This window comes from Chiloscyllium plagiosum, unplaced genomic scaffold, assembly GCF_037043375.1.
Source record: "Chiloscyllium plagiosum isolate Xiang-an unplaced genomic scaffold, Cpla_swu_hap1 HiC_scaffold_14, whole genome shotgun sequence".
Classification (NCBI taxonomy): domain Eukaryota; kingdom Metazoa; phylum Chordata; class Chondrichthyes; order Orectolobiformes; family Hemiscylliidae; genus Chiloscyllium; species Chiloscyllium plagiosum.
Genome location: NW_028270152.1, coordinates 4,372,742 through 4,400,031, shown reverse-complemented (window position 1 = coordinate 4,400,031; position 27,290 = coordinate 4,372,742). Strand labels below are relative to the sequence as shown.

Genomic DNA, 27,290 nt, shown 5'->3' with positions numbered 1-27,290 from the left:
TTCTTCAATCTCCCTACTGCTATTTGGGGGTTTTCTACAGACCCCCAATGAGGTGGCTGTTCCCTTGCTGTTCCTAACTTCCACCCATACTGACTCAATAGACAAACCTTCCTCAATAACCTTCGTTTCTGTAGCTGTGATGCACTCTCAGATTAGCAATGATATACCCCCCCCCTTTTTTTTCCACCCTCCCTGTACTTTTTAAAAGTTCTAAACCCTGGAACATCCAGCAACCATTCCTGCCCCTGTGAAATCCATGTCTCCATTATGGCCGCAGCACCATAGCCCCAAGGACTGATCCATGCTCTAAGTTCATCACTCTTATTTCTGACGCTCCTTGCATTAAAGCAGATACACTTTAAGCGATCCCTTTGTTTCACCGCATGAGAAACCTTCCCGATAGATTCACTACATCCTGTCACTGTCCCATGTACAACTATGCCCCTCTCATATGTAGCTCTGATTCCCACCCCACTGCCAAACTAGTTTAAACACTCCCAAACCACACAAACAAATCTCCTATCCAGGACATTTTTGCTCCTCTAGTTCAGGTGCTACCCGTCCTTCATGTACAGGTCCCACCTTCCCCAGAAGGCATCCCAATGGTCTAGGTATCTGAAGCCCTCCCTCCTGCACCAGCCTCGCAGCTATGTGTTCAGCTGCACTCACTGACTGTTCCTCACCTCACTATCTCGTGGTGCCGGTAGCAAACCTGAGATCACTACTCTACTCGTCCTGCTCTTCAGCTTCCAACCTAACTCTCTGTAGTCACTTTTCAGATCCTCAATCCCTTTCCTGGCTATATCATTGGTGCCAATATGTACCACGATTTCTGGCCGCTCACCCATCCCTTCATAATCCTGTAAACCTGATCGGTGACATCCCGGACCCTGGCACCAGGGAGGCAACATACCTTCTGGGAGTCCCGTTCCTGACCACACAATCTCCTGTCAATCCATCTAACTAATGAGACCCCTACCACTATCCCTTTTCTATTTTCCCTCCCTTCCCTTCTGAGCCACAGTGCCAGAGACCTGACAACTATGGCTTTCCCCTGGTAGGCTGTCCCCACCAGCAATATCCAAATTGCTATACTTATTGCTGAGGGGAACAGCCACAGGAGATCCCTGCTGTATCTGTTGCTTCCCATTCCTCCCCCTGACAGTAACCCAGCTGTTCTTATCCTGTGTCTGGGGAGTGACCACCTCCCTGTATATCCTCTCAATTTCTCCATCAGCCTCCCGGATGATCCGTAGTTCATCCAGCTCCAGTTCCCTAACTCAGTTTTCAAGGAGCTGGAGTTGGGTGCACTTAGAGAGATTAGATTAGGTTAGATTATTTACAGTGTGGAAACAGGCCCTTCGGCCCAACAAGTCCACACCGACCCGCCGAAGCGCAACCCACCCAGACCCAATCCCCTTCACCTAACACTACGGGCAATTTAGCATGGCCAATTCACCTAACCTGCACATTTTTGGACTGTGGGAGGAAACCGGAGCACCCAGAGGAAACCCACGCAGACACGGGGAGAATATGCAAACTCCACACAGTCAGTCGCCTGAGGTGGGAATTGAACCCAGGTCTCTGGCGCTGTGAGGCAACAGTGCTAACCACTGTGTCGCCGTGCTGCCCACTTCCTGCAGATGTGGTTGGCAGAGACATGTGTTTTTTCTCTCACCTGCCACATTCTGCAGAAGGAACATGCAACTACCCTGTCAGCCATACCGGGCTAATCTGAAAGCCCACACTGGGCTAAACAGGGAAGAGAAGAAAAAAGAGAGAAAATCTACTGAGTTTACGAACTCTTATAAGGTTAGAGGAGGTGGGTGGGAGGGCGGCCCTGCGGTGTAGGGTCTCTGGTTTAGATCTCGCCCAATTAACAACTTCCCGGCAGCCTTCATTTCTCTCTGCCCTCTCTCCTTGCTGCTCTGTTCAAAATGGAGGCCCGACTCTCGAGGTGAGTCCCTTTTTTAAGTGGGAAAACCTCCATTTTGAACGGAGCTGGTGCAGAGAGAGGGTGGAGAGAAATGAGGGCTGCTGGATAAGTCAGTTTTCCCCACTTAAAAAAATTACTGTGAACAGTTTTGGTCCCCATATCTAAAAAAAGATATAATGGCTTTAAAGGCAGTCCAGAGAAAGTTCACTAGGCTGTTCCTGTGTATGCAGGGACTGGGGAAGTACAGTAGGTTTGGGTAGTTATAATGAGGTCAGTCCGGTGGACCTCATAGAGTATGAGTTCCCTGATTGGACCAGGTTAACAGCCCCAATTAGGGGCTGTGGCTGACAGATAAGGACAGAAGTGTCAGAGGTTCTGTTCACTCTAAGAGCTGGCTCTGACGGAGCTGGATCAGTGTCAAGTACTGTGCATGCATATGTGAAGGGTGAATGGTGATGGGATACCAGCCTCTCTGGAGTTATTCCAGTGGTTTAATGGCTATGTTCCACTACTTCCATTTGACCTGCAACAGCCACGTGCTAGGACATCTGATCTTTTAATGCACCCTGACATCTCCTCCTCTTTCCCTTGATGAACAGATGATGACAGCCAGGATTTTGAACCTGAAAAGCCTCTGGCAAAATCTAAACATCGTGGAAGGGGCGTAGCAAAGGCAGGTGTCAGCCTGACCCCTCAAGGTAAGAGCACCAGAGGAAAGAAACTGCCGAAAGCCAGGGAGAGAAAAAGATGCTCTTCAGTCAAAGAAGGCGGCAGCAAAGAGATACAGCAGGCTGTACCCACCTCTGGCAGGTAAGCCTTTCTGAGAGTGGGCAGACTTGACGGGTCAAATGGTGGCCTCCTGTGCCATAACACTACGTGAATAGAACTGTAGCAGTTATAATTCTGGGAGGCATTGGTGAATAACTGTGCCAGACCTCTCTGAGACTCGGTGTGTGGAGCATGAGCTCCCTGTTCTGTTTCAGTAAGATAGAGGAGCACTTTCAGCTCAACGCTTTCAATATCTCTTACGGAGCAGATTGAACTAATAGTGGGATGAAGAACTGCAAAGAATGTTGACCTAAGTAATTCATCGGTGTTGAAATGTCTCTAAATTCGGGGTTTAAATCAATTGAATTTCTATCTTCCAGGCAATTCATTCATTGCTTTGTTTAAGATTTCTCGCAACTGCAGTTCTTTTTTTTTATGTAAGTCATTTATTGCATGGAGGGAAATCATCTAAAATAAAATCAGTGATAGTCCAGTATTCTATCTACAGCATTGGCTTTCCCTCACTTATTATATGAGAGCTTAAGTTTCAAACAATGAGGCTTATTTTAACAGCACCACTATCAGCCCAGAGTGAAACATTTAGCAGATGCAGGTGACAGAACCTGTCACTTTCTCTCTCTCTCTCAATCTCCTGGAGCTAATTGTATTTATTCTCCAAAATTCCCTCAGGTTGATGGAACCAGCAAAGCAGCAGAAAGAAAGTAGTTCCCAGGAAGGAGACAGTACAGAGGACAGTGAAGATGAGTGGGAGGAAGTGGAAGGTAACAAATGGTATCACAGACTAATACGATGTAATTTTACCTGACCCGCCAAATAAATCTCTCGGCGTTCAACATGGTTTCAATTTGCAGTACATTTCTTAACCTGTCCCGAAGTGTAACTTCTAGGTGAAGTGATTAGAGGGAGCTTTACTCCATATCTAACCTTGTGCTGCCCCTGTCCAGGGTGTGTTTGAGGAGGGCAACATAAAGGAGGCTTTACTTTTAGTTTGGAAGAGTAGAGGAAGCTTTGCATGCAGTTTCAAAGAAAAACGTGTATAGGGAGCTTTATACTGGATCTAAACCCATCCTAGGAGTGTTTGATGGTGACAGTATAGAGGAGATTTATTCTGTATCTAAACTTCATGCTGTCCTTCTCCTGGTGTGTTTGATGGGGGAGGTGTTGAGAAAGCTTTCCTTTCTGTTTGAGAGTACGGGGAGTTTTGCTCTGTATCTAACTCTATGTTCTTCCAGTCCTGGGAGTGTTTAATGAGTACAGTGCAGAGGGAGCTTTACTCTGTATGTAACCACATGCAGCATTGAGAATATTTCATGGATATAGTGTCAAGGGAGATGACCTGTCTGTTTAAAAGAGCAGAGGGAGCTTTACTCTGTATCTAACTCTGTGCTGCCCCTGTCCTGAGAGGGTCCGGTAGGAATGGTGTAGAGGCAGCTTTATGCTGTATCTAAATTGTGCTGCCCCTCTCCTGGGAGTGTTTTATGGGGACAAGTAGAGGAAGCTTTAGTCTGTGTCTAACCCTGTGATGTATCTGTCCTGTGAGTGTTTGATGCTGCTACTGTCCTACTTTCTGTCAGTGAGGGGTAATATGGTTTTACAGTCATGTTCATTTAGGTGAACATTGCTTGAAGTTCTTGAGTCATTAACTGATGTTGAATGACTGCCCAGTGATATGAAGTATCTCAGAATTTAATCATCCTTTTCTTTCCCACCTCTGACAGAGCTCCAGACCTCTATGCCAGAAGAACCATCTGCTTCTCCCTTTCCTGAACCCACCGTCCCTGCAAAACCACTCGAGATTGAAATTGAAAGTCCAGCACATGCCAAGAAGAGGGAGAGCAGGTCTGTGACCAATAATCACTTTTTCAAATTTACTGCTGTCATTATCAGAATTTAGCCTGTCAGCTGCTTTTTCACCTTGTGGGGTAGCACTCTCTCTGAGTCAGAACATCTTGAGCTGAAGTCGCGCCCTGTAAACACACCAGACAGAAATCTGGCTCTCCCTGTTGTACATGAGAAGATAACTGAATCCACTCATTTATGTGAAAGTTTTATTTCTGTTAACTGCATTCTATAAATATACATCACACTGACTACTAGCTCCCCTTATTTATACAATCAATTCACACCCAGTTTAAAAAAAACTGTTACCTAATATATCTGTCATCTGTTCCCTCATTCCATTAGGTCTCGGGCATCTTTTTAGATTATATCAGACAATGACAGCCTCCACTGCCCACTGCAGGGGCCGGTATTGATAAAATACAGCACTGTCAGCTGTTGTATTTCAGCAGGGGGAGTCCAGAACAAGGGCTACAATGTTCAAATTAAATCAGGTTGTTCAGGAGTGATGTCAGGTAGGACTTCACACAAAAGAGAGTGGAAATAAGACCAAAAGCAATAGGAACTGAAACATGCCATTCGGCCCCTCAACTGCTCCACCATCATGGGTGATCCCACATTCCTCCTGTACACCTTCAAAACTCATGACACTTCCATCTAGAAGGACAAAGGCTGTGTTCTCCATTACTTTTAATCGTTCCCCTTCAAGCCACTCCCCACCATGACTTGGAAATATATCGCCATTTCTTCAGTGTCTCTGGGTCAAAATCCAGAAACTAAGGGCATTATGGGTATACCAACTGCATTTGGACTGCAGCAGTTCAAGAAGGCAGCTCACCCCACCTTCTCAAGGGGCAACTAGGGATAGGTAATAAATGCTGGGCCAGCATTTAAGTGCAATGTTCCCTGGGCTGGAGAGATTGGACAGATTAGGGTTGTTTTCCTTAGAGTAAAGAAGGCTGAGGGGGTCATGTTTGAGATGGGAACAAAATTATATGGGGCATAGACAGAGTGGACAGGAAGGAATTTTTACCTCTGATGGAGTGATCAATGACTGTCAGGGCATAGATTTAAGGTAAGGGCCAGGATGTTTAGTGGGGATGTTGGAAAAACCTTTTTTACCCAGAGGCTAGTAGAAATGTGGAACTCACTGCCTGGAAAGCTGGATGGCTGAAATCCTCATCACATTTAAGAATTATTTAGGTGTGCACTTGCATTACCAAGACAGACAGGCCTTTGGGCCCAGTTAGGTGGTTGTTTTTGACTGGCATGGACATGATGGGCCAAAGGGTCTTTTTCTGTGCTGTAGATCTCTATGACTCTGGGCCATTACTCCAACTGTTTTGCTGAGACATGACAAGGCAGGGTACACACTAAACAGAGAAAATGCAGACTTCTGCACGGAACAGCCCATTCAATACATGCACCTGCTTCAACCGTTAATGATTTTAACTGTTTCTCTGATCAACAAGGCTCTGGGTTCACACTGCACAACCACGTGTTCAGTGAGATGTTTAACTCCATCTTCCTATCTCAACACCACCAACCAACCCCATCTCTCCAAAAAAAAACACCGGTCTGCCCAGTAGGGAGGCTGTAAATGAAACAAGGGCCATTAGTTTGAAGAGCAAGGGACCAACCTTTATCCCTTCACCAATATCACTAAAGTGTTACTTCATTATGCTGAGCTGGAACAAAGGAGGAGTTGAGACATGGGGCAGATCAGCCATGATCTTGGTGAATACCAGGACAGGCTTGAAGGGCTGAATGGCCTACTCCAGTTTCTATTTCTTATATTCTTATTACCTGGTCGTTATCACAATGGAGTTTGTGGGAGCTTGCTGTGTGCAGATTGGCTGCTGTGTTGCTTATATATTACAACATGATGGCTGCACTTTCAGTGGAGCAAACCTCTGGCTGTGAAAGGTGCTATAGAAATGCAAGAGCGAGCTTTCTGTGATTTTACCTATATAGGTGAATCAAACTTCCAACCTTGTTTTGTCCTGTAATGCTAAACGTCCGCTGTTTCATTCTGTACAGAGAGAAGAGAGAGCTTCAGTTTGAGGATTACCTACGTCGGATGATAAACCGTTTTACTCGGAACCTCCGCATTGACATTCACAAGGTGTGTGCATGAACCTAGGATATGGTGCTTTACATTTGGAACTTTAACAATGAACTTTTGGGATTTGCAAAGTGACTTGATCTGTAAATATTTGGCTCACTCAGAGGAACTAACCTTAACCTTTGGCCTGCGTTCTTTCAACTGAACACCACCCCCTGCAAGTTCCCCTCCAAGCCCTAACTTTGAAATAAATCATCGTTCCTTCACTGTCACTGGATCAAACTTCTGGAACTCCCTCCCTAAGGGCATTGGGGATGTACCTATGGCACCTAGGCTGCAGTGGTTCAAGAAGGCAGCTCACTACCTCCTTCTCAAAAGCAACTAGGGATGGACAATAAATGCTGGCCCAGCCAGTGATGCCCACATCTCATGAGTGAATTAAAAACAAATTTTAAAAACTATGGAAAGTGGGTATTGCTGGCTGGCCATAATTTATTGTCAGATCAAGGAATTGTCATTGGAATAACAGAGAGCCCAAGTGCAGAGTGACTGTTTCCAATGGCAGGAGGATCTGTAACCAGATAGGCACAGATCGAAGAGAATTCTCAAAACAGCTGGAGTGTACATGAGGAAATATTTACTTATGCAGTGAGTTGTAGTGTGTGCTGTGGCAAGATATTGGAAGCAGATTCAACAATAATTTTCAAAAGACAATTGGATAAGGGCTTAATGGGGAGGGTAATCTTACTCTGCGATGGGGAATTGGGACTAACCTGCTATCTATACCAATACCCAGAATATGTTAGCTTGTGATGAACAATGAACCAAAGCATATTGGGGTTTGCAGGAAGTAGAGTTGAGGCCACAATGAGATCAGTCATGAATCTGTTAAATGATGCTGTACGCTCAAGGGATCGTATAGCATACTCTCACCATTCCTACTTTGTCTGTTCATACAGTGTCCTCAGCCCATTGTGCATCTCTGCTGTATCATTATATAATCTTCTGGAAGGATTGAACAAGTTGGGGCTCTTTTCTCTTGAAAAGAGAATATTGACAATGATGATTGGAATTCCTTTACTTAGAGATGTACAGCATGGAAACAGACCCTTCAGTCCAAGTCGTCCTCTGACTTCACCCCAGATGGGACAATCCATGGCTGAGGATGCCAGTGCTTTATCCATTACTGAGAGGGTCTGATAGAGTAAATACAGAGACAATCTTTCCACTTGTGAGGAGACCAGAATCAGGAGCCATAAATGTTATTTAGTCAGTAATGAACTGGAAATTCAGGAGCACCCTCTTCACCTGGAGAGTGGGGAGAATGTGGACCTCACTCCCAGAGGAAGCGGGTGGACAGGATAGTGTTGAAACATTTAAGAGGAAGCTGGATAAATACACCAGGGAGAAAGGAATATGGTGATAGGGCTGGAGGAGCACTGAAAGACTGGATGAGACAAATAGCTTTTTTTTTAAACTATAATCGTTATGTTGTGCCTATTCTTGCACTGGCAGTCTTTAATATTTTACTGTGTACTGAGTACTGAGAGAAAATCAGGGCACCACACCTTAGGAAGGATATACTCACCTTGGAGGGAATACAATGTAGGTTTACAGGAATGATACCTGAACTTCAGGGGTTAAGTTATCAGGAGAGATTATACAAATTAGGCCTGTTTTCTCTAGAATTTTGAAGGTTAAGAAATGATCTGATCAAAGTTTTCAGGATATTAACAGTAAAAGGCAGGGTAGACAAAGATAAAGATAAACCATTTCCATTGGTTTGGGATTCTGGAACTAGAGGGCACAGTCTGAGAATTAGGGCCAGACCGTTCGAGAGAGATGCTACAAAGAACTCTCCTCCACAAGTAGCAGTGGATGCTGAATCAGTTTTTACATCTGAGAGAGATTTTCTTTTTGTTAAGCGAAGGTATTAATGGAAATGGGCCAAAGCAGTTGTCTGGAGTTAGGCCACAGATCAACCATGATCCCATTGACTGGTGGATCAGGCTTGAAGGGCTGAATGGCTTAGCTCCTGTTCTTTGTTCCTATTGTTGTCCCATTTCCATATTGCCATATCAGTCGAAGCAAACACTCCAAGACTCAATATGGCGCTACCTTCTTTACCTTTATTCCAAGCCATGTCGAGAGAGCAATCGCCCATGTCCACAAATACATGAGTTCTCGGTCTTCTGTCGAACAGCAGATTCTTAAGGAATAATATAGTCACTTACAGAGAGTAGCATCCAAATAAGGCAATGTCTATATTGATTGGATGACCATTACAATCAGCAAGCATCAACAGTAAAGATTAAGTCATTTGGCATTACACAATGGATTTCTTTACCTCGTTAAACCACTACCCTTGCCTCCAGCATCTCGCTGTTTACTGCAAGTTCTTATCTGGTCAAAGTCATGCTAGTTGAGCCTTTGTCAAGCAACCCTAAACTTAACTCTTTCCCTACCTGCTCATCCCTTTATGAATTTTCTCACTATGTTTTGATTGTTGTTCTTTCTGCAGGTGCACCTTCTGTGTCTGTTGGCTAACGGTATGTTCCGGAATAGGATGTGCAATGAACCAGAGCTTCAGGCCTTGGCGCTGTCCCTGGTACCTGCCACACTTGCCAAGGTGCCAGCTGGCCGTGTAGAAATTCCATACATCTCTAAACTGCTCAACTGGTAAGTCAATGAGAGTGGCCTTCCTGTCACCTCCCAAGTTAACCAAAGGCTTGCGTTTAAAGTTAAAAGGAGAAGAGCAAAGGAGTGAGGTGAAGGGATTGATTGGTGATACTCAAAACCTGGATCGGAATTTCCCAGACATCACAGAGAATTGTGGACCTGGCAGAACGCAGTGAGATAGGGAGCAACAAGGCTCATGAGGGATTTGTAAATGGATTTAAGAATTTTAATATTTGAGGGATTTTTACTCAATACGTGACTGGTTATACTGAGGTTTGGTGTGATGAACGTTTTTACTAATAAGCATTTTAACACACTTGGTTCCTGTCAAATCCATTTCTCCTGTTAGTGAATATCCCTCCTCCCACTGTGATATTGAACCAATGGAAACTCAGGACACTCCTCAAAAACTTGTTGAGATTAGGAAAAAATTGACAAAGGAGATAGGTGGGCATTGTGGATATGATTCGACAGTTGGATTAATGGAGTTGCAAATATAGATTGACCATGTTTGAATTAAATAGAGGTAGGAGCTTAAGGGGCTGAATGGCCTCCTCTGTTCCTTCTGCCTATAAAGCATGTAAGATAACACTTTTCGCTGTACCTCTGTACATGTGACAGTAATAAATCAAATTGAATATAAACTTTCCTGTGGCTATGTGGGTCTCCAAGGGCTCTCTGAGCAGCACTGTGCAGCTTAGAGGGAACGTTGCTCCTTCTCTTTCATGAATAGAAACAAATTGGACTCTGTGAGGTGTTCGGTCTGAGATGGGAGAACAAGGGTTTCACTTTAGCTTCGTTCCTCTGGTGTCGCTGCTCAGTATCTATGGTCTCTCTTCTCTTCCATTTGCAGGTTTGTGTCATCGTTTGAGATTGACACTTCTCTCCCCAACGATGAGGCGGACTCTCTGTCTGCGGTGCTGAAGAGGAGATTCGGCAGCCGTTCCACAAGGAGCGAGCAGGAAATGGTTCATGTGTGTATTTTCTGTGACTGGCAATGGTGAATCTCTGATCTCCCTGGACTATGCACTTCAACAGGGTCCAAAATGAATTGGACTCACTGGCTCTTTGACCCGTTCCTGCCCCTTAACCTTCTCCTCCTCCTCCATCAGCCTACCCAGTATTCTAGGCCTCATAATTAATGGCATAGAGGACAAGAGCAGGGAGATTATGCTGAACTTATTTAAGGATAATGATGGTGTAGTGGTGATATCACTAGATTAATAATGCTAAGGCTGAGTAAAAATGTTCAAACCCCATCAGAGGAGTTTAATGGCTAAAAAAGCTGAACACGTCTTGGGGGGGTGGGGCAGTTAGGGATCAACCACTTTGCTGTGGGTCTGGAGTTAGCTCTGACTGGGTATAGACTACAGCGTTCCTTCCTGAAAGGATATTAGTGAAGCAGATGGATTTTTAATTGACGGTGGTTACGTGATCACCATTAGGCTAGATTTTTACTTCCAGATTTTATTTTAAATTAAATTCAAATTTTCACCATGTGTCATGGTTGGATTTGAACCCGTGTCCCCAGAATATTACCTTGGGACTGTGGATTACTCGTCCAGTGGTGTTACCACTATGTCACAGCCTCCCCTAATAAATCAATAACATGCAAAATTGAAAGCAAGTCTCAACAATGATGCCGGTAGTGATTGGAACGAGGGCCAGATGGATCTTATTTACTGAGATCCTTGATTGGGGTTGTTAACCTGAGCCAATCAGGGAACCCTGGCTGACAGATAAAACAGGAGAAAAATAAGCACTATTGCTGTTGGGTGGTAGTGTAGGGGATAAAAAAGAATGAAAAGGATGAAAAGAAAAAATAAATAAACAGAATTGTCAGAGAGTCTACTCATTCTAGGGACTGGCTCTGATCTGGCTGGTCAGAGTCCACGTACTGTGCACATGTTAATAAAGGGTGACTTGGTGACAGGATACTGGCCTCTGTTCAAATAATCCAGTGACCGATCATTGATTTTCATTAAACACACCTCATTGAATAGGAAATATGTCCATACCCAGCCTGGCCTATATGTGACTCCAGACCAATGTGGTTAAGAAGGTGGTTAGAGAAGGCAATCTATGTTGGCCTTCGTACTGAGAGAGTTTGAGTGCAGTTAAAAAGAGTGTCTTGCTGCAACAAAAACAGAAATTGATAGAGAAACTCAGCAGAAACATTTCTGAAGAAGGGTCACTGGACTTGAACTGTTGACTCTGCTTTCTTTCCGAAGATGCTGCTTGACCTGTAGATCTCTCCAATAATTTATGTTTTGTTCCATATTTCTAGCATCCGTAGTTCTTTGTTTTATGTCTTGCTGCAGTTATACAGGGCATTGGTGCGGCCACACCTGGGGTATTGTATACAGTTTTGGTCTCCTTATCTGAGGAATAATGTTGTTGCTGCAGAAGGAGGTCAGTGAAGGTTTACCAGGCTGGTCCCTGGGATGGCAGGACTGATATGAGGAGAAATTGATTCAGTTAGGATTGCATTCACTGGAGTTTAGAAGAATGAAGGGGGATCTCTTAGAAACCTATAAAATTCTAACAGGTTAGATGCAGGAAGGATGTTCTTCGTGTTTGAGGAGTCCAGAAACCGGGGTCATCGTTAAAGGATAAACCATCTCGGACTGAGATAAGGAGAAATTTCTTCACCCAGTGAGTGGTGAGCCTGAGGAATTCCCTACCACAGAAAGTAGTTGAGGCTAAAACATTACGTATTTTCAGGGAGTTAGATAAAGCTCTCCTGGCTAAAGGGTTCAGGGTGATGTGAGAGGGCAGGATTGGGGTATTGAGCTCAATGATCAGCCATCATCATATTGAACATAGAACAGTACAGCACAGTACAGGCCTTTCGGATCTCAGTGTTGTGCCGGCCTTTGATCCAACTTGAAGATCAGACTAACCTACAAACCCTTTGTTGTACTAATCTATGCCTCTCATCATCTTGTACACCTCTATCAAGTCACCTCTCATCCTTCTTCACTCCAATGAGAAAAGCCCTATCTCATTCAACATTCCTTCATAAGATATGCCCTCCAGTCCAGGAAGCATCCTGGTAATTCTCTTCTGCACTATCTCTAAAGCCTCCACATCTTTCCCATAATGAGGAGACCCGAACTGAACACAATATTCCAAGTATGGTCTAATCATGTCTCCATGGACCTGCAGCATAACCTCGTGGCTCTTAAATTCATTCCTCCTGCTAATGAAAGCCAACACACCATATGCCTGCTTAACAACCTCAATCTGGGTGGCAACTTTGAGGGATCTATGGACATGGACCCAAGATCCCTCTGTTCCTCCACACTGCTAAGAATCCTGACTTTAACCCTGAAATCTAATTTGACCTTCCAAAGTGAATCACTTCACACTTTTCCAGGTTGAACTCCACCTGCCACTTCTCAGCCCAGCTCTGCATCCTGTCAATGTCTTGTTGCAATCTACAACAGCCCACCACACTATCCACAACTCCACCAACCTTCTCGTCATCGGCAAACTTACTAACACACCCTTCCACTTCCTTATCCAAGTCATTAATAAAAATCACAATCAGCAGATGTCCCACAACCGATCCCTGTGGAACACTACGGGCGGCACGGTGGCACAGTGGTTAGCACTGCTGCCTCACAGCGCCAGAGACCCGGGTTCAATTCCCACCTCAGGTGACTGACTGTGTGGAGTTTGCACGTTCTCCCCGTGTCTGCGTGGGTTTCCTCCGGGTGCTCCGGTTTCCTCCCACAGTCCAAAGATGTGCAGGTCAGGTGAATTGGCCATGCTAAATTGCTCGTAGTGTTAGGTAAGGGGTAAATATAGGAGTATGGGTGGGTTGCGCTTCGGCGGGTCGGTGTGGAATTGTTGGGCCGAAGGGCCTGTTTCCAGACTGTAAGTAATCTAATCTAATCTAATCTAAACTACAGGTCACCGAGCTCCAGACTGAATACTTCCAACCTACCAAGTCTTCTATAGGTCAGCCAATTCTGTATCCAGACAGACAGGTTTCCCTGTATTCCATGCCTCCTCTTTCTGAATAAGCACACCATGGGGAACTTTATTAAATGTCTTGCTAAAATCCATGTGTACCACATCCAGTGCTCTACCTTCATCAACATGTTTTACCACATCCTCAAAGAATTCAGTAAGATGTGTGAGGTATGACCTGCCCCTCACAAAGCCATGCTATCTCTAATCAAACTACATGGTTTTCCAAGTAATCATAAAGCATGTCTCTCAGAGTCCGCTCCAATACTTTGCCCACCTTGACGTAAGTCTGGGTAAAAATAATGACTACAGATGCTGGAAAGCAGATTCTGGATTAGAATGGTGCTGGAAAAGCACAGCAGTTCAGGCAGCATCTGAGGAGCAGGAAAATCGACGTTTCGGGCAAAAGCCCTTCATCAGGAATGACTGGCTGGTCTGTAATTACCAGGATTATCCCATTCCCTTTCTTGAACAAGGGTTTAATGTTTGCCAACCTCCAATCATCTGGCAGTACTCTCTTCCATCACTTCCTGTAGTAACCTAGGATATATCCTGCCTGGGAGAAAGTGAGGACTGCAGATGCTGGAGAACAGAGCTTAAAAATGTGTTGCTGGAAAAGCACAGCAAGTCAGGCAGCATCAAAGGAGTAGGAGAATCGATGTTTCGGGAAGAAGGGCTTATGCCCGAAACGTTGATTGTCCTACTCCTTTGATGTTGCCTGACCTGCTGCTCTATATTCCGCTTGGCCCAGGGGATTTATCTATCCTTATGTTTTTCAAAATTTTCAGCACCGTCTCCTTCCTAACATCAACCTGTCCTAGCTTGTCAGCCTGTTTCACACTGTCCTCAGAAATGTCAAGATCCCTCTCAGTAGTGAATACTGAAGCATTAAGGACCTCCTCTACCTCCTCCAACTCCAGGCGCAAGTTCCCTCCACTATCCCGGGTCGACCCTACCCTCACTCAGGCCATCCTCCTGTTCCTCACATAAGAGTAGAATGCCTTGGGGTTTTCCTTAATCCTACCCACTAAAGCTTTTTCTTCTTCCCTTCTAGCTCTCCTAAATCCATTCTTCAGTTCCGTCCTAGCTACCTTGTAACCCTCTAAAGCCATTGAATGGCAGAGCACGCTCTCAATGGCTGAAATGGCCTACTCCTGCTCCTATAGAACATAGAAGAATACAGCGCAGTACAGGCCCTTTGGCCCTCGATGTTGCGCCGATCAAAGCCCACCTAACCTACACTAGCCCACTATCCTCCATATGCCTATCCAATGCCCACTTAAATGCCCATAAAGAGGGAGCGTCCACCACTGCTACTGGCAGGGGCATTCCATGAACTCACGACTTGCTGAGTAAAGAATCTACCCCTAACATCTGTCCTATACCTACCCCCCCTTAATTTAAAGCTATGCCCCCTTGTAATAGCTGACTCCATGCGTGGAAAAAGGTTCTCACGGTCAACCCTATCTAAACCCCTAATCATTTTGTACACCTCTATCAAGTCACCCCTAAACCTTCTTTTCTCCAATGATAACAACCCCAAGTGCCTCAGCCTTTCCTCATATGATCTTCCTACCATACCAGGCAACATCCTGGTAAACCTCCTCTGCACCCGTTCCAGTGCCTCCACATCCTTCCTATAGTATGGCGACCAAAACTGCACACAATACTCCAGGTGCGGCCGCACCAGAGTCTTATACAACTGCAACATGATCTCAGGACTCCGGAACTCAATTCCTCTACCAATAAAAGCCAGGACGCCATATGCCTTCTTCACCGCACTATTTACCTGGGTGGCAACTTTCAGGGATCTGTGTACATGGACACCAAGATCCCTCTGCTCATCCACACTACAAGTATCCGACCATTAGCCCAGTACCCCGTCTTTTTGTTACTCTTACCAAAGTGAATCACCTCACACTTACCTACATTGAACTCCATTTGCCACCTTTCTGCCCAGTACTGCAGCTTATCTATATCACGCTGTAACCTGCTACATCCTTCCTCACTGTCAACAACTCGTCCGACTTTCGTGTCATCCGCAAACTATCTTCCATGTTTCCTAACTGTCCTCTGAAGTGGCCATTTGGCCCAGTCACACTGTACCATCCCACTACAGAAAGATGCAGCAGTTCAAGAAAATGGTTCAACACCAATGTCTTGAAGGCAATTAGGGACAGGCAAAAAAAACATCGGTCCTGCCAGTGATGCTCACACTCCAAGGGAAAAAAAAGTGTTTTAAAATATCAACTTTGTGGCTGAAGCATCTATTAACTGCAACCATAGAAACACTGAACCAAAGTAGCCAATCAGACCCCAGGGAAAATTCAATCCTTTATTCCAACTACCTCTCTCCTGTCTCCCTCCATCCTCTCTCTCCTTATTTCACTCTTTTCCTTTCTTTCCCTCCCTCTTTGTCTGCCTTTCTCCATCTCTTCTTTCTTCCTCTCTCTTCTTTTCAGCTCTCACTATTTTTCTCTTGCTCTCTTCCTCACACACAGTTTCCCGATCTCATTCCCTGTTGTGTTTTTTCTCTCTCTCCCTCTTTCTTTTGTCCTTTCACGCATTTTCTCTCTCGCCACCTTCTTTCTCTCCCATTTTTCACCTCTCAACCTTCCGCACCTCGTTTTATTTCCTCCATCGCCATGCTGGAGAAAACATGCCCCTAAACTGGAAAGGATGCAAAAAAAGTATTCACAAGGATGATATTGAGAATGGAGAGTTAGACTTATAAGGAGAGGCTGGAACTTTTTTCCCTGGAGTGTAGGAGGCTGAGGGGTAACCTTAGAAGTTCATAAAATTGTGAGAGGCACAGATAGGGTAAATAGCTAAGATCGTTTCCCCAGGGTAGGTGAGTCCAAAACTAGAGGGTATGGATTTAAGGTGAGAGGGGAAAGATTTGAAATGGACCTGAGGGATGACTTTTTCTTTCAGAGGGTGGTGCGTGTATGGAATGAGCTGCCAGAGGAAGTGGCAGAGACGGGCACAATTATCACATCTAAAAGACATTTGGGACAAGTACACAAATAGGAAAAGTGTAGAGGTTTATGGGCCAAATGCAAGCAAATGGGACTAATTGAGTTAAGGAAACCTGATTGATATGGATATGTTGAGTCAAAGGACCGGTTTCTGTGACTCTCAGTGACTCTTTCAGTCATTTCTTTTTGTCTGTTGCTCCTCTCTTTTGTTCCAAGGCCATGTGCTCTCCTTCTGTGCTCTCGCTCTCTCTCGCTCTCTCTCGCTCTCTCTCGCTCTCTCTCGCTCTCTCTCTACTTCTGTTTTTGCTATGCCCCTTACTTCACCTGGTTGTTACATTCCTCCATTTCTAGCCCTGGAAATCTCTCTCTCACCAGGAACACTAATATGTAAATTCCATTTTGCACTGAGAAACTGGAGGGACATAATTTTGTGAGCAATCTTAAACATTGAAAGGAATTGAATTGTTTGACCTTCTCTGATATTTATGTGCTGTTGTATTTCTCAATTGTTGTAATCTCATTTAACGATCTGATTTTGTTTTAACAGTTGTTTCTGATCATCCTTCGGACTCTGGCCATGGAATCACGGCTTGTGATTTCATTTCAACCTGTTCCATTTAAAGAAAATTTGAAAGCGGTAAGAAATCAATCTGATTATGATCACTTCATTTTTTGCTCGGCCTCTCAGGAACTGGAGGAGATTGTTCGGTGCAATCATTGGATGATCTGCATCTTAAAACTATCCACCTGCCTTGACTCCACAAACTCTCAAATTTCTGCTCAACAAAAATCTAGCAACCTCCGTTTCGAAATTTCATAGAGTCAAAGTCCTACAGCACGGAGACAGGCCCTTTGGCCCAAACTAGTCCATGCCGACAAATGTCCATCCACACTAACCCCATTTCCCTGCACTTGGCCCATATCCTTGTAAACTTTTCCTATCAATGTATGTGTCCAAATGTCTTTTAAATGTTGTTAACATAATCACCTCAACCATTTCTGTTGACAGTTCATTCCATGTCCATGCTACCCTCTGTGTTTAAAAGAAAGGTTGCTCCTCAGGTTCCCTTTTATTCTTTCCCCTCTAACCTTAAACTGATGCCCTCTAGTGTTCGATTCCCCAACCCTGGGAAAAAGACTGAGTGCATTCATCCTATCCACGCCTCTCATGATATTACACACCTCTATAAGGACCCCCTCAGTCTCCTATGCTCTAAAGAAAAATGTCCTAGCTCAAACCCTTGAGCCCTGGCAACATCCTTGTAAATTTCTCCTGCACTCTTTCCAGTTTAATAACATCCTTCCCATAGCAAGGTGACCAAAACTGAACACAGTCTTCCAAGTGTGGCCTCACCAATGTCCTGTGCAACTGCAACATAACTTCCCAACTTCTATACTCAGTGCCCTGACTGATGAAGGCCAGTGTGCCAAATGCCTTCTTCGCTGCCCTGTCTACCTGTGAGTCCACTTTCAGAGAACCATGCACCTGAATTCTAAGGTCCCTCTGTTCCACTACACTCCTTAAGACCCTACCATTCCCCATGAAACTCCTACCTTGATTTGAATTTCCAAAATGCAAGACCCTGCACTTAGATATATTAAACTCCATTTGCCATTTCTCAGCCCACTTCCCTAGCTGAACTCTAATTGAGCCTCACGTTCAAAGTGATTTGGGCAGGACAGTTGCAGATTTCCTCTTCGCTCTGTCTACAGAGGTGCTTCTTGATGCCCAGTTACTCTTTGCCAACTCTGTCACCACTTTGAATGCTGTGATAGGGTCAGTGGGCTAATCCACTGTGGAAGCTGTCACAGCGTGACTGACTCCACCTCCTCTCCTTGGCCCTTACTGATGCTACCCACAGTCGTGTGGCGAGACTAGAACTTCAAAGAATCAAACACTGATTGTAATCTTCCATGAGGCTGATCAAAGCTTTGGACCTAATGGGATGCATTCTGGGATATTAAAGGGAGTAGCTCCAGAGACAGTGGATGTACTGGAAGTAATCTTGCAGGAATTCTTAGATTCTGGAAAAGTGCCAAAGGATTGGAAACTTGCCAATGTAACACCTTCATTCAGAAAAGGAGGTTGACAAAAAGAAACAAGTGCTGTAGACCAGTTAGCTTAATATCTGTTAATGAGAAAATGTCAGAGGTTAAGCATTTAGAGGTAATAAGCAGAATCGTCAAGGGGAAATCATAGCTGACAAATTTATTGGAACTCTTTGAAGGGGTAGCAAGCAGGATAGATTAAGTGGAAGCAGTGGTTTCATATACTTGGATTTTCAGAAGGGGTTTGATAGGGTACCACATATTAGGCTTAAAGAGCTCCTGGTGTTGGAGATAGTATATTTGCATAGATAGAAGATCGGCTAACTAATAGAAGACAGAATATTGGGGTATAGGGGAATTCAGAATGAATTACAAAATCCCTACAGTGTAGAAACAGGCCATTCAGCCCAACAAGTCCACACCAGCCCTCTGGAGAGTATCCCATCCAGACCCATTTCCCTGTAACCCTACATTTCCCATGGCTAATGCACCTAACCTGTACATCCATGATCCCTATGGGAAATTTAGCATAGCAATCCACCTAACCTGCACATCTTTAGATTGTGGGGAGAAACCGGAGCACTAGGAGGAAACTCACGCAGACACGGGGAGAATGTATAAACTCCACACAGGCAGCTGCCCGAGGGTAGAATTGAACCTGGGTCCCTGGCGCTGTGAGGCAGCAGTGCTAACCACTAAGCCACCATGCTGCCCATAATGGCAAGCTGTAACTAGTGGAGTACCACAGGAACTAGTAATTGGGGGCCCACAATAATTTATCATGTGTATTAATGACTGAGATGAGGAAAGTGAATGTACTATCATCAAATTTACAGGTGACAAAAATAAGGACAAAGGCAAATGGTGAAGATGACACTAGGAGCCTGTTGAGGTATATAAACAGGTGAAGTGAGTGGGCAAGAACTTGAAGACATGGAATATAATGTGGGGAAATATGAGGTTATGCATTTTGACGGGAAGAATAGAAGGGCTGAATATTATTTAAATAGAAAAAAATCACAAAGATGTCGAACAGAGAGATTTGAATCCTCACAATTTTAAAAAATTCATTCCTTCGATGAGGCTGTCACTATCTATGCAGCATGTATTGCCCATCCCTAATTGCCCAGAGGGCAGTTAAGAGTCAACCACATTGCTGTGGGTCTGGAGTCACATGTAGGCCAGACCAGGTAAGGATGGCAGTTTTCTTCCCTAAAGGACATTGGTGACCCAGATGGGGTTTTCCAACAATCAATTCACAGTCATCATAAGATTCTTAATTCCAGATTTTACTTTTGTTTGTTGAATCCAAATTCCACCATCTGCCGTGGTGGGATTCGAGCCCAGGTCCACAGAAGATTAATTTGGTCTCTGAATTTAACAGTCAAGTGATAATACCACTTGGCCATTGCCTCCCCCGGATCACAAAAAGCCAGCATCCAGGTTCAGCGAGTAATCAGGAAGGCAAATAGAATGCTAGCCTTTATTTCAATGGGAAAGGAGTATAAAAGTAGGGAGGATTTGCTAAAAGTGTATAAGGCACTCGTCAAAGCATAGCTGGATACTGCGAACAGTTTTATCTCTGATCTAAAGTAAGACCTACTGGCATTGGAGGCAGTCTAGAGAAGATTCAGATGGCTTATTTTCCCTGATGGAATGGTATGGAAGGATCTTCCTATGATGAGAGTTGAGTCGGTTTAGAAGAATGAAAGGTGATCTTATTAAAATATATGAGATCGTTAGAGGGCTTGACAGGGGAAATGCAGAAAAGTTGTTTACCCTTATGGGAGAGTCTAGGACCAGAGGGCATCATTTCAAAATAAGGGGTTGCTAATTTAAGACTGAAACGAAGAGGAATTTCTTCTCTGAGGTTAGTAAATCTGTGGAATTCTTCACCACAGAGGGCTGTTGAGGCTAGGTTGTTAAGTATATTCAAGGCTGAGATAGATTTTTTTTAATCATAACAGAATCAAGGGTTGTGTGGAAAAAGACAGGAATGTGAAGTTGAGGGTTATCGGGTCAGCTGTGATCTCACTGAATGGCCTGCATCTGCTCTTCTATCTTATGGTCTTAAAGTCCTATAACTCCGAACCTGACAGCATTATGGTGTGCTGCTGCCAAATGGACCACTGTAGTTCAAGGAAGTAGCTCATCACCATCCCCCAACTACAGGGTAATTGTGAATGGACAATAAATGTAGGTCAAGCCCAGTGACGTCCACGTTTTATCAATGAATTTTTTAAGAAGTTCCCTTTACTTTCTGTTTGCTGAACTTCGCCATGCATGTGCACATAATTATGTGCAGACTCTTTGCTTCCTGAGCATCCCATTCCCAATTGCTGTATAGCTCCATACATGAAGCTTAGAGGGAATGCTAGGAACAGCCTAGAGTTGTGGACCACCGTTCCAAAGCTGTACACCTCCACAGCCTTTACACCACAATGCAACTCCCTTCGTGCCTCTGCTCAGCTGTCCTCCATCACCAAAACCAATTGTCCCAGAGAAAATATGAGCAGAGTCTAAGGTTTGCAGTTGTTCCAGCCACATTCTGGCAATGTTAAGACTTGAGCTTGCCAGCTTTGAGTTGTGAAATGTGCAACTGAACTTGGTCTCGACTCTAAAATCTTTTGTCTGTTCTACTTAGAAGAACGTGAGGGGCAGCAAATCTAAAGATAATTCCCAGAAAATTGGTCACTCGGTCCCAGACACTAAACAAGAGTCTGTGCCTGAGAAAGGAGCAAACAGAGGAGTCGTAGTTAAACTGGAGAGGGAGCAAGATGGTGCAGTGAAGCTGTCGACTGAACGAGAAGGCAAGTCTCGGCCAGCATCGAAAAGGAGCCCTGCAGAACGTGCAAACAGGAGGGGAAATGCTAGAAGGAGAACTAAAACTGACAAAACTCTTGACAGAGGTTCTGCTGAATCTGGATTTGAGGATGAGGAGTGCCCACTATCTAAAACATCTGTCTCTCCAAGGCCAAAGAATGAGCGCAGGAGGAGAGTAGCCTCAAAAGTATGTTACAAGGAAGAGGACACTGAAGGCGATGATGAGAGCGATTCTGATTTTGAGGTTGGCAATGGTTCTGATTCTAACAGTTATTCCGATGGAGATAAGAGGGGCAAGAGAATCTCTTCACAAATGAAGTCTCCCCAAGGCAAGCAAGCAGTAGAGTCTTCAATCTTTAGGACTCCCAAGTGTGAGGACAGTGAGGAAGATGATTTTGAGAACACTCCAGGGAAAACCAAACCCAGTAAGAGAAGGTCTTCAAACTCCAACAAAGCCAAAGCCAACAGCAGAGGTGGAAGAATGATTAGGGAGGTGTCCCTGAATTCAAAAGACTCCGATCAATGGATTGAGGTCTATGCAGAGATAGAGAAGAAGTGGGTAGCAGTTGACTGTGTACGCAACACTGTGAACCAGCCGGAACTCTGCGCTAAATATGCTTCCAAACCATTCTCCTACATCATCAGCTTTGACAATGAGAATTGTGTGAGAGACGTCACCCAGAGATACGATGGGGCTTGGATGACCATGACGAGGAAACACCGTGTTGACCCTGCCTGGTGGGACCAGACTTTGGTAGTCTACAGAAACAATCATACAGAGCGTGAGAAAGATGAAGACCAGGAGGTAGGTGGCATTTACTTTGGAGCCAGATAGACTGAGAGGCAACCCTCAGGTGCATTGTCATTCCCATTCTCTCTGCTGATGGTGATGAGGCAGAGTTCCCACGGCTAACATTTGCTGGCTATCTCCTCATTCCAATGTTGATATTATTGTTAGCACTTAACAAAAATGATTATTCCAGAACAGCTTGGACTCGCTGATATGAGACACTTCGGAAAATTAAAAAATTTAAATTAATAAATTTAATCGAAGTCCCCAATTTTCTTATCTGGACTCTGGTTAATGAAAACAGATACTTTAACAATAAACTATTTATTATAAAGCAATCATTTTAACCTCAGGCAAACAAAACATATACAGAGGAACCTTGATTATCTGAACGATGTAGGCGGGGAGTATTTCGTTCGGATAACGTAATTTAGCCAAGCATCCGGACCTTGCAGTCTTGCTGGACAATCCAAAATTCAGATAAACGAATGCTGGATAATTGAGGTTCCACTGTAACTCTAGTAACTGAAACTTTGATCCTCTTCTTTAATTCATACATATACAGACACAATCAGACAACAAACATGGATGTTTTTGATGAAGGAAAAATTACTGAAGAAACACATTCAATAGCATCAATCCACAGGATTTAATGAGGCATCCTTGTATTCACCCAAGTCCATCTGGACGTCGAAATTCCTATTGTCTCTTGTAAATGATTTCTTGTAAATTCTCAACTACCGACATGGTTCAGTTGGCTCACTAACTAATCAGTCTGTTAGTCACTGGTTAAAGACAACTGGTAAGAGAGAATAGCAGCCATCTTCCAGATTTTGGTTGCTTCACTGCAGAGAGAGTGAAACCCTTTCTGTGTTGCAGACCTCTCACTCATTCACTCACTCTCACACACTCTCACACACTCTCTCTCACTCTCTCTCACTCTCTCTCACTCTCTCTCACTCTCTCTCACTCTCTCTCACTCTCTCTCACTCTCTCTCACTCTCTCTCACTCTCTCTCACACTCTCTCACTCTCTCTCACTCTCTCTCACTCTCTCTCACTCTCTCTCACTCTCTCTCACTCTCTCTCACACTCTCTCACACTCTCTCACACTCTCTCACACTCTCTCACACTCTCTCACACTCTCTCACACTCTCTCACACTCTCTCACACTCTCTCACACTCTCTCACACTCTCTCACACTCTCTCACACTCTCTCACACTCTCTCACACTCTCTCACACTCTCTCACACTCTCTCACACTCTCTCACACTCTCTCACACTCTCTCACACTCTCTCACACTCTCTCACACTCTCTCACACTCTCTCACACTCTCTCACACTCTCTCACACTCTCTCACACTCTCTCACACTCTCTCACACTCTCTCTCACCGCTATCCCAACTACCCCCCGCCCAAATCAAGAAACTGCAGGATCCTCCGTGTAGAATCTGACTGTGCCCCAGCATATTGAGAAGGCACCCTTGCAGAATGGCTCCACGTTCAGAGGAAGCAGCGGTCTGACAATGTCGTTTCTCGGTTGCAGGAAATAACTTCCATGTAATTTTGCTTTGCCCTGTGATGCTTCTTTTCCTACAACATGGATTGCTTCACGTGTGACTCATTGGTGATACTCCAAGTCCGTAAGACATAGGGGCAGAAGCAGCCACTCGGCCCATCCCGTCGTTCCCCCATTCAGTGACATCATGGCTGATCTGATCATCCTCAAATCTGCCTCTCCCCCATAATCCTCAATCCCTTCCTGATTAAAAATCTGCCTGTCTCAGCCTTGAATATACTGACAGCCCTCTGCAGTAAAGATTCCCTCCCCTCTGAGGGAAGAAATTCCCCATCTCTGTCTTAAATGCACAACCCCTTACTCTGAGATGATGCACTCTGATCCTAGACTCTCCCACACAGGGAAACAACCTCTCCACATCTCCCCTGTCTAATCCCCTAACAACCTTACATGTGTCAATAAAGTCACCTCTCATTCTTCTAAATTCCAATGAGTACAGACCCAATCGATTCTCTCTCTCTCCTAAGTCAGTTCCTCCATTACTTTAATCAGAAGAAAGTGAGAACTGCAGATGCTGGAGATCAGAGTCGCAACTGTGTTGTTGGGAAAGCACAGCAGGTCAGGCAGCATCGAGGAGCAGGAGAATCGACATTTCAGGCAAAAGCCCTTCATACCTTTTAATCAGCCTAGTGAACCTTCCCTGGACTGCCTCTGATACCAGTTTATATATCCTCTGGTAAGGGGCCCAGAAGTGTTCACAGTATTCCAGCTGTGATCTGACTAGTGCCTTGTAGTTTTAGCAAAATCTCCCTCCTTTTATACTCCATTCCTGCACTGTACCAGAGGGATTGTGCCTGTGGCTGTGCTTTGTACTGCAGTTACATTAGCAGCTGCATCACCTTTGTGGTTGAGTTGTTGGGTTCCTCAGAGCCTGTTGAGATGTGTATAGATACAGCACTGTGGCTTTGCAGGTAGTTTCCATTTCTAAAATGGGTGTAGAACAGCTGCTGTAAGTCAAATGGCTGAACCCTGAGCAGGGGATGTACTGAGTGTGTGTCAAACCCAGCTGCCAGAGTTTCTGAAGAAGAACTGCAGTCTCAGACTTAATGAACTGAACACCCTCCTGTCTTGTATTAATCTATGAAGATATCAACTAAATGCTTTCTTGACCTCACTAGATTGGGTTTACAACATCGGTAGCTGGAGTGAGTGGGTTATTTTATGTGGAACAGTTGGACTGACTGGGTTTTTTCCATTGGAATTTAGCAGAATAAAGGGTAACTTGATTGAAATATGTAAGGGCAACACAGTAGCTCAGTGGTTAGCACCGCTGCCTCAGTGCCAGGGACCCAGTTCGATTCCACCCTCAGGTGAGTGTCTGTGTGGAGTTTGCACATTCTCCCTGTGTCTGTGTGGGTTTCCTCTGAATGCTGTGGTTTCCTCCCACAGTCTGAAGATATGCAGGTTTGGCTGGATTGGCCATGCTAAATTGCCCATAGTGTCCAGGAATGTGCAGACTAGGTAAATGTGGGGTTATGAGTTGAAACTGGATGGTAGGCGCTCTCAAGAGTTGGTGCATACTCGATCGGCCAAATGCTCTCTTTCTGCATGGAAGGGATTTTATGATTATGATCTTGAATGATCTTCCCAGTATGGATGGTGGAATGGATGGATCCTTTTGTGGGTCAAGCCAGAACTAGAGGGCTCTGCTTTAAAATGAGGGCTCACCATTTCGGGATGAGATAAGGTGAGTCTTATTTCTCTCTCAGGGTTATGTGCGACTTCGAAACTCTGCTTTACAAAGGCAGTGGTGATGGGGTCATTGAATATTTTTAAGCGCAAGGTGAATAGATTCTTGGCAGGTCGGGGGTCAAAGGTTATTGAGGATAGATGGGAAAGTGGAGTTCGAAACACAAACAGATCAGCTGTGGCTGGGAAAATGAGCTCAAGGAGCCGAATACATAATATCATCTCCTGTTTCATATGTTTGTATGTATCCAGCAGGGAGCCTGTACTGCAAATTCCGAGGAAATCATCTCTCAATCATACCTACTCCCAATCCTTAGGAACTGCTCAATAATACAGCATCACATTTTGGATTAGTGGTGCTGGAAGAGCACAGCAGTTCAGGCAGCCCCCTCCACATCCAGGAAGTCCCTAATCCCAGTGAAAATGAAGTTATTGATCTATCATGGCAATCAATCTTTCCGTTTGTGATGGAATCCTCCCCACTTGCCCTGGATGGGGGTAGCTCCAACAACACTCAAGAAGCTCGACACCATCCAGGACAAAGCAGCCGCTTGATTTGTACCACATCCACAAACATCCCCTCCCTCCCCCACCGACGCTCAGTACAATCTGCTGCTACTATCTACAAGATGCACTGCAGAAATTCACCAAAGATCCTCAGACAGCACCTTCCAAACCCACGACCACTTCCATCTAGAAGGACAAGGGCAGCAGATGCATGGGAACACCACTCTGCAAGTTCCCCTCCAAACCACTCACCATCCTGACTCGGAAATATATCGCCGTTCCTTCAGTGTCCCTGAGTCAGAATCCTGGAATTCCCTCCCTAAGGGCATCGTGGGTCTACCCACAGCACATGGACTGCAGCAGGTCAAGGAGGCAGCTCGCCCCCCCCTTCTCAAGGGGCAACTACAGACAGGCAATAAATACTGGTCCAGCCTTTGACGCCCACGTGCTAGAACGAATAAAACGAGTCTACAAGGAGTGATGTGGTGACAGAAACCCCCAGTGGGGGGGTTTGTCCAAAATCACCTGTTCCTCCCAAGCACACTTTACTCTCCACTAATGTCTCAAATTTTTCAGATCCTACTCTACTTTCTGAAAGCAACCTCTTGAATTTTCACATGAATGAATCAATGCTTGCACCTCCCAAGAGAATCTGGTTGTTAAGTCATTGACATGTCCTTTCCCTGGATTTTTGTTGAGAATTTATCCACCCCACAGGTGTTCCTTCACCAGAAACAGTTTACTGATTGTCACAGACCAGGGATAAACGCAGAAAATGCTGCAAATCTTCCTTGGCAGGGACAGCAACCGTGGAGAGAAACTAAGCTGATGCCTCAGGTCCCGACCTTTCAGCACCAGTTGTATTTGACATTCTGATCACAGACTGAGGATTCAATTTAGACATTCTCCTTTTTCATATTTCTGAAACTTTGGGGGGCTAAGTTTAGAAGACAGTCAAAAAGAAAGTAAAATGGGAAATAAGGAGAAACCTCTTTACCTAGAGAGTAATGAGAATGTGGCATACACTTCCACAGGGTGTGGTTAACATTAATGCCAATACATTCATTGATATGTATTGATATAGATCGAGACATGTATTGGTGTATACAACAAAGGGAAGCTGGACAAACACATGAGGAGGAGAGGAACAGAAGATTATGGTGATAGTCTTCTATGATATAAGATAGAAGGGGGTCATGTGCAGATGGACTAGCTGGGCTATATGACTGGTTTTATGCTTTGATATATTGTAGTCTTTCCTTTGATGTATTTCACAGATGCAAGCTAAGATGCTCAGTCAACCGTTGCCCACGTCTGTAGCCGAATATAAAAACCACCCTCTCTATGTCCTAAAAAGACATCTGCTGAAATATGAGACCCTGTATCCTCCGACAGCAGCTATCCTCGGCTACTGCAGGACAGAGGCAGTGTACTCAAGGTAAAGGTGCTCACCACCCCAGCTCAGCTGACAATCTTATTGAAAAAACATAACCAGCATTTGTTCTCGTTGTCTCTCCTGACAGTTTATATTGAATGATTACATTGGTAAGCTATTCAGCTGTGTGGGCCTCACAGCGCTCTCTCTTTCTC

At 44.7% G+C, this 27,290-nt stretch overlaps 1 protein-coding gene across 3 annotated transcripts in view; it reads left to right on the top strand.

The window, feature by feature from the left end:
- Window positions 1-27,290, top strand: part of xpc (xeroderma pigmentosum, complementation group C) — a 49,097-nt gene that overhangs the window by 6,438 nt on the left and 15,369 nt on the right. For 2 of the 3 annotated variants that reach the window (XM_087994048.1, XM_043707558.2), the window contains exons 2-10: window positions 2,536-2,746; window positions 3,395-3,486; window positions 4,444-4,564; window positions 6,605-6,689; window positions 9,151-9,308; window positions 10,162-10,282; window positions 16,812-16,901; window positions 20,958-21,941; window positions 26,978-27,138. In XM_087994048.1, coding sequence (XP_087850174.1) covers window positions 2,536-2,746; window positions 3,395-3,486; window positions 4,444-4,564; window positions 6,605-6,689; window positions 9,151-9,308; window positions 10,162-10,282; window positions 16,812-16,901; window positions 20,958-21,941; window positions 26,978-27,138 — 2,023 coding nt within the window. The remainder of the gene's footprint in view (window positions 1-2,535; window positions 2,747-3,394; window positions 3,487-4,443; window positions 4,565-6,604; window positions 6,690-9,150; window positions 9,309-10,161; window positions 10,283-16,811; window positions 16,902-20,957; window positions 21,942-26,977; window positions 27,139-27,290) is intronic. The other variant, XM_087994049.1, reaches the window with a different exon arrangement.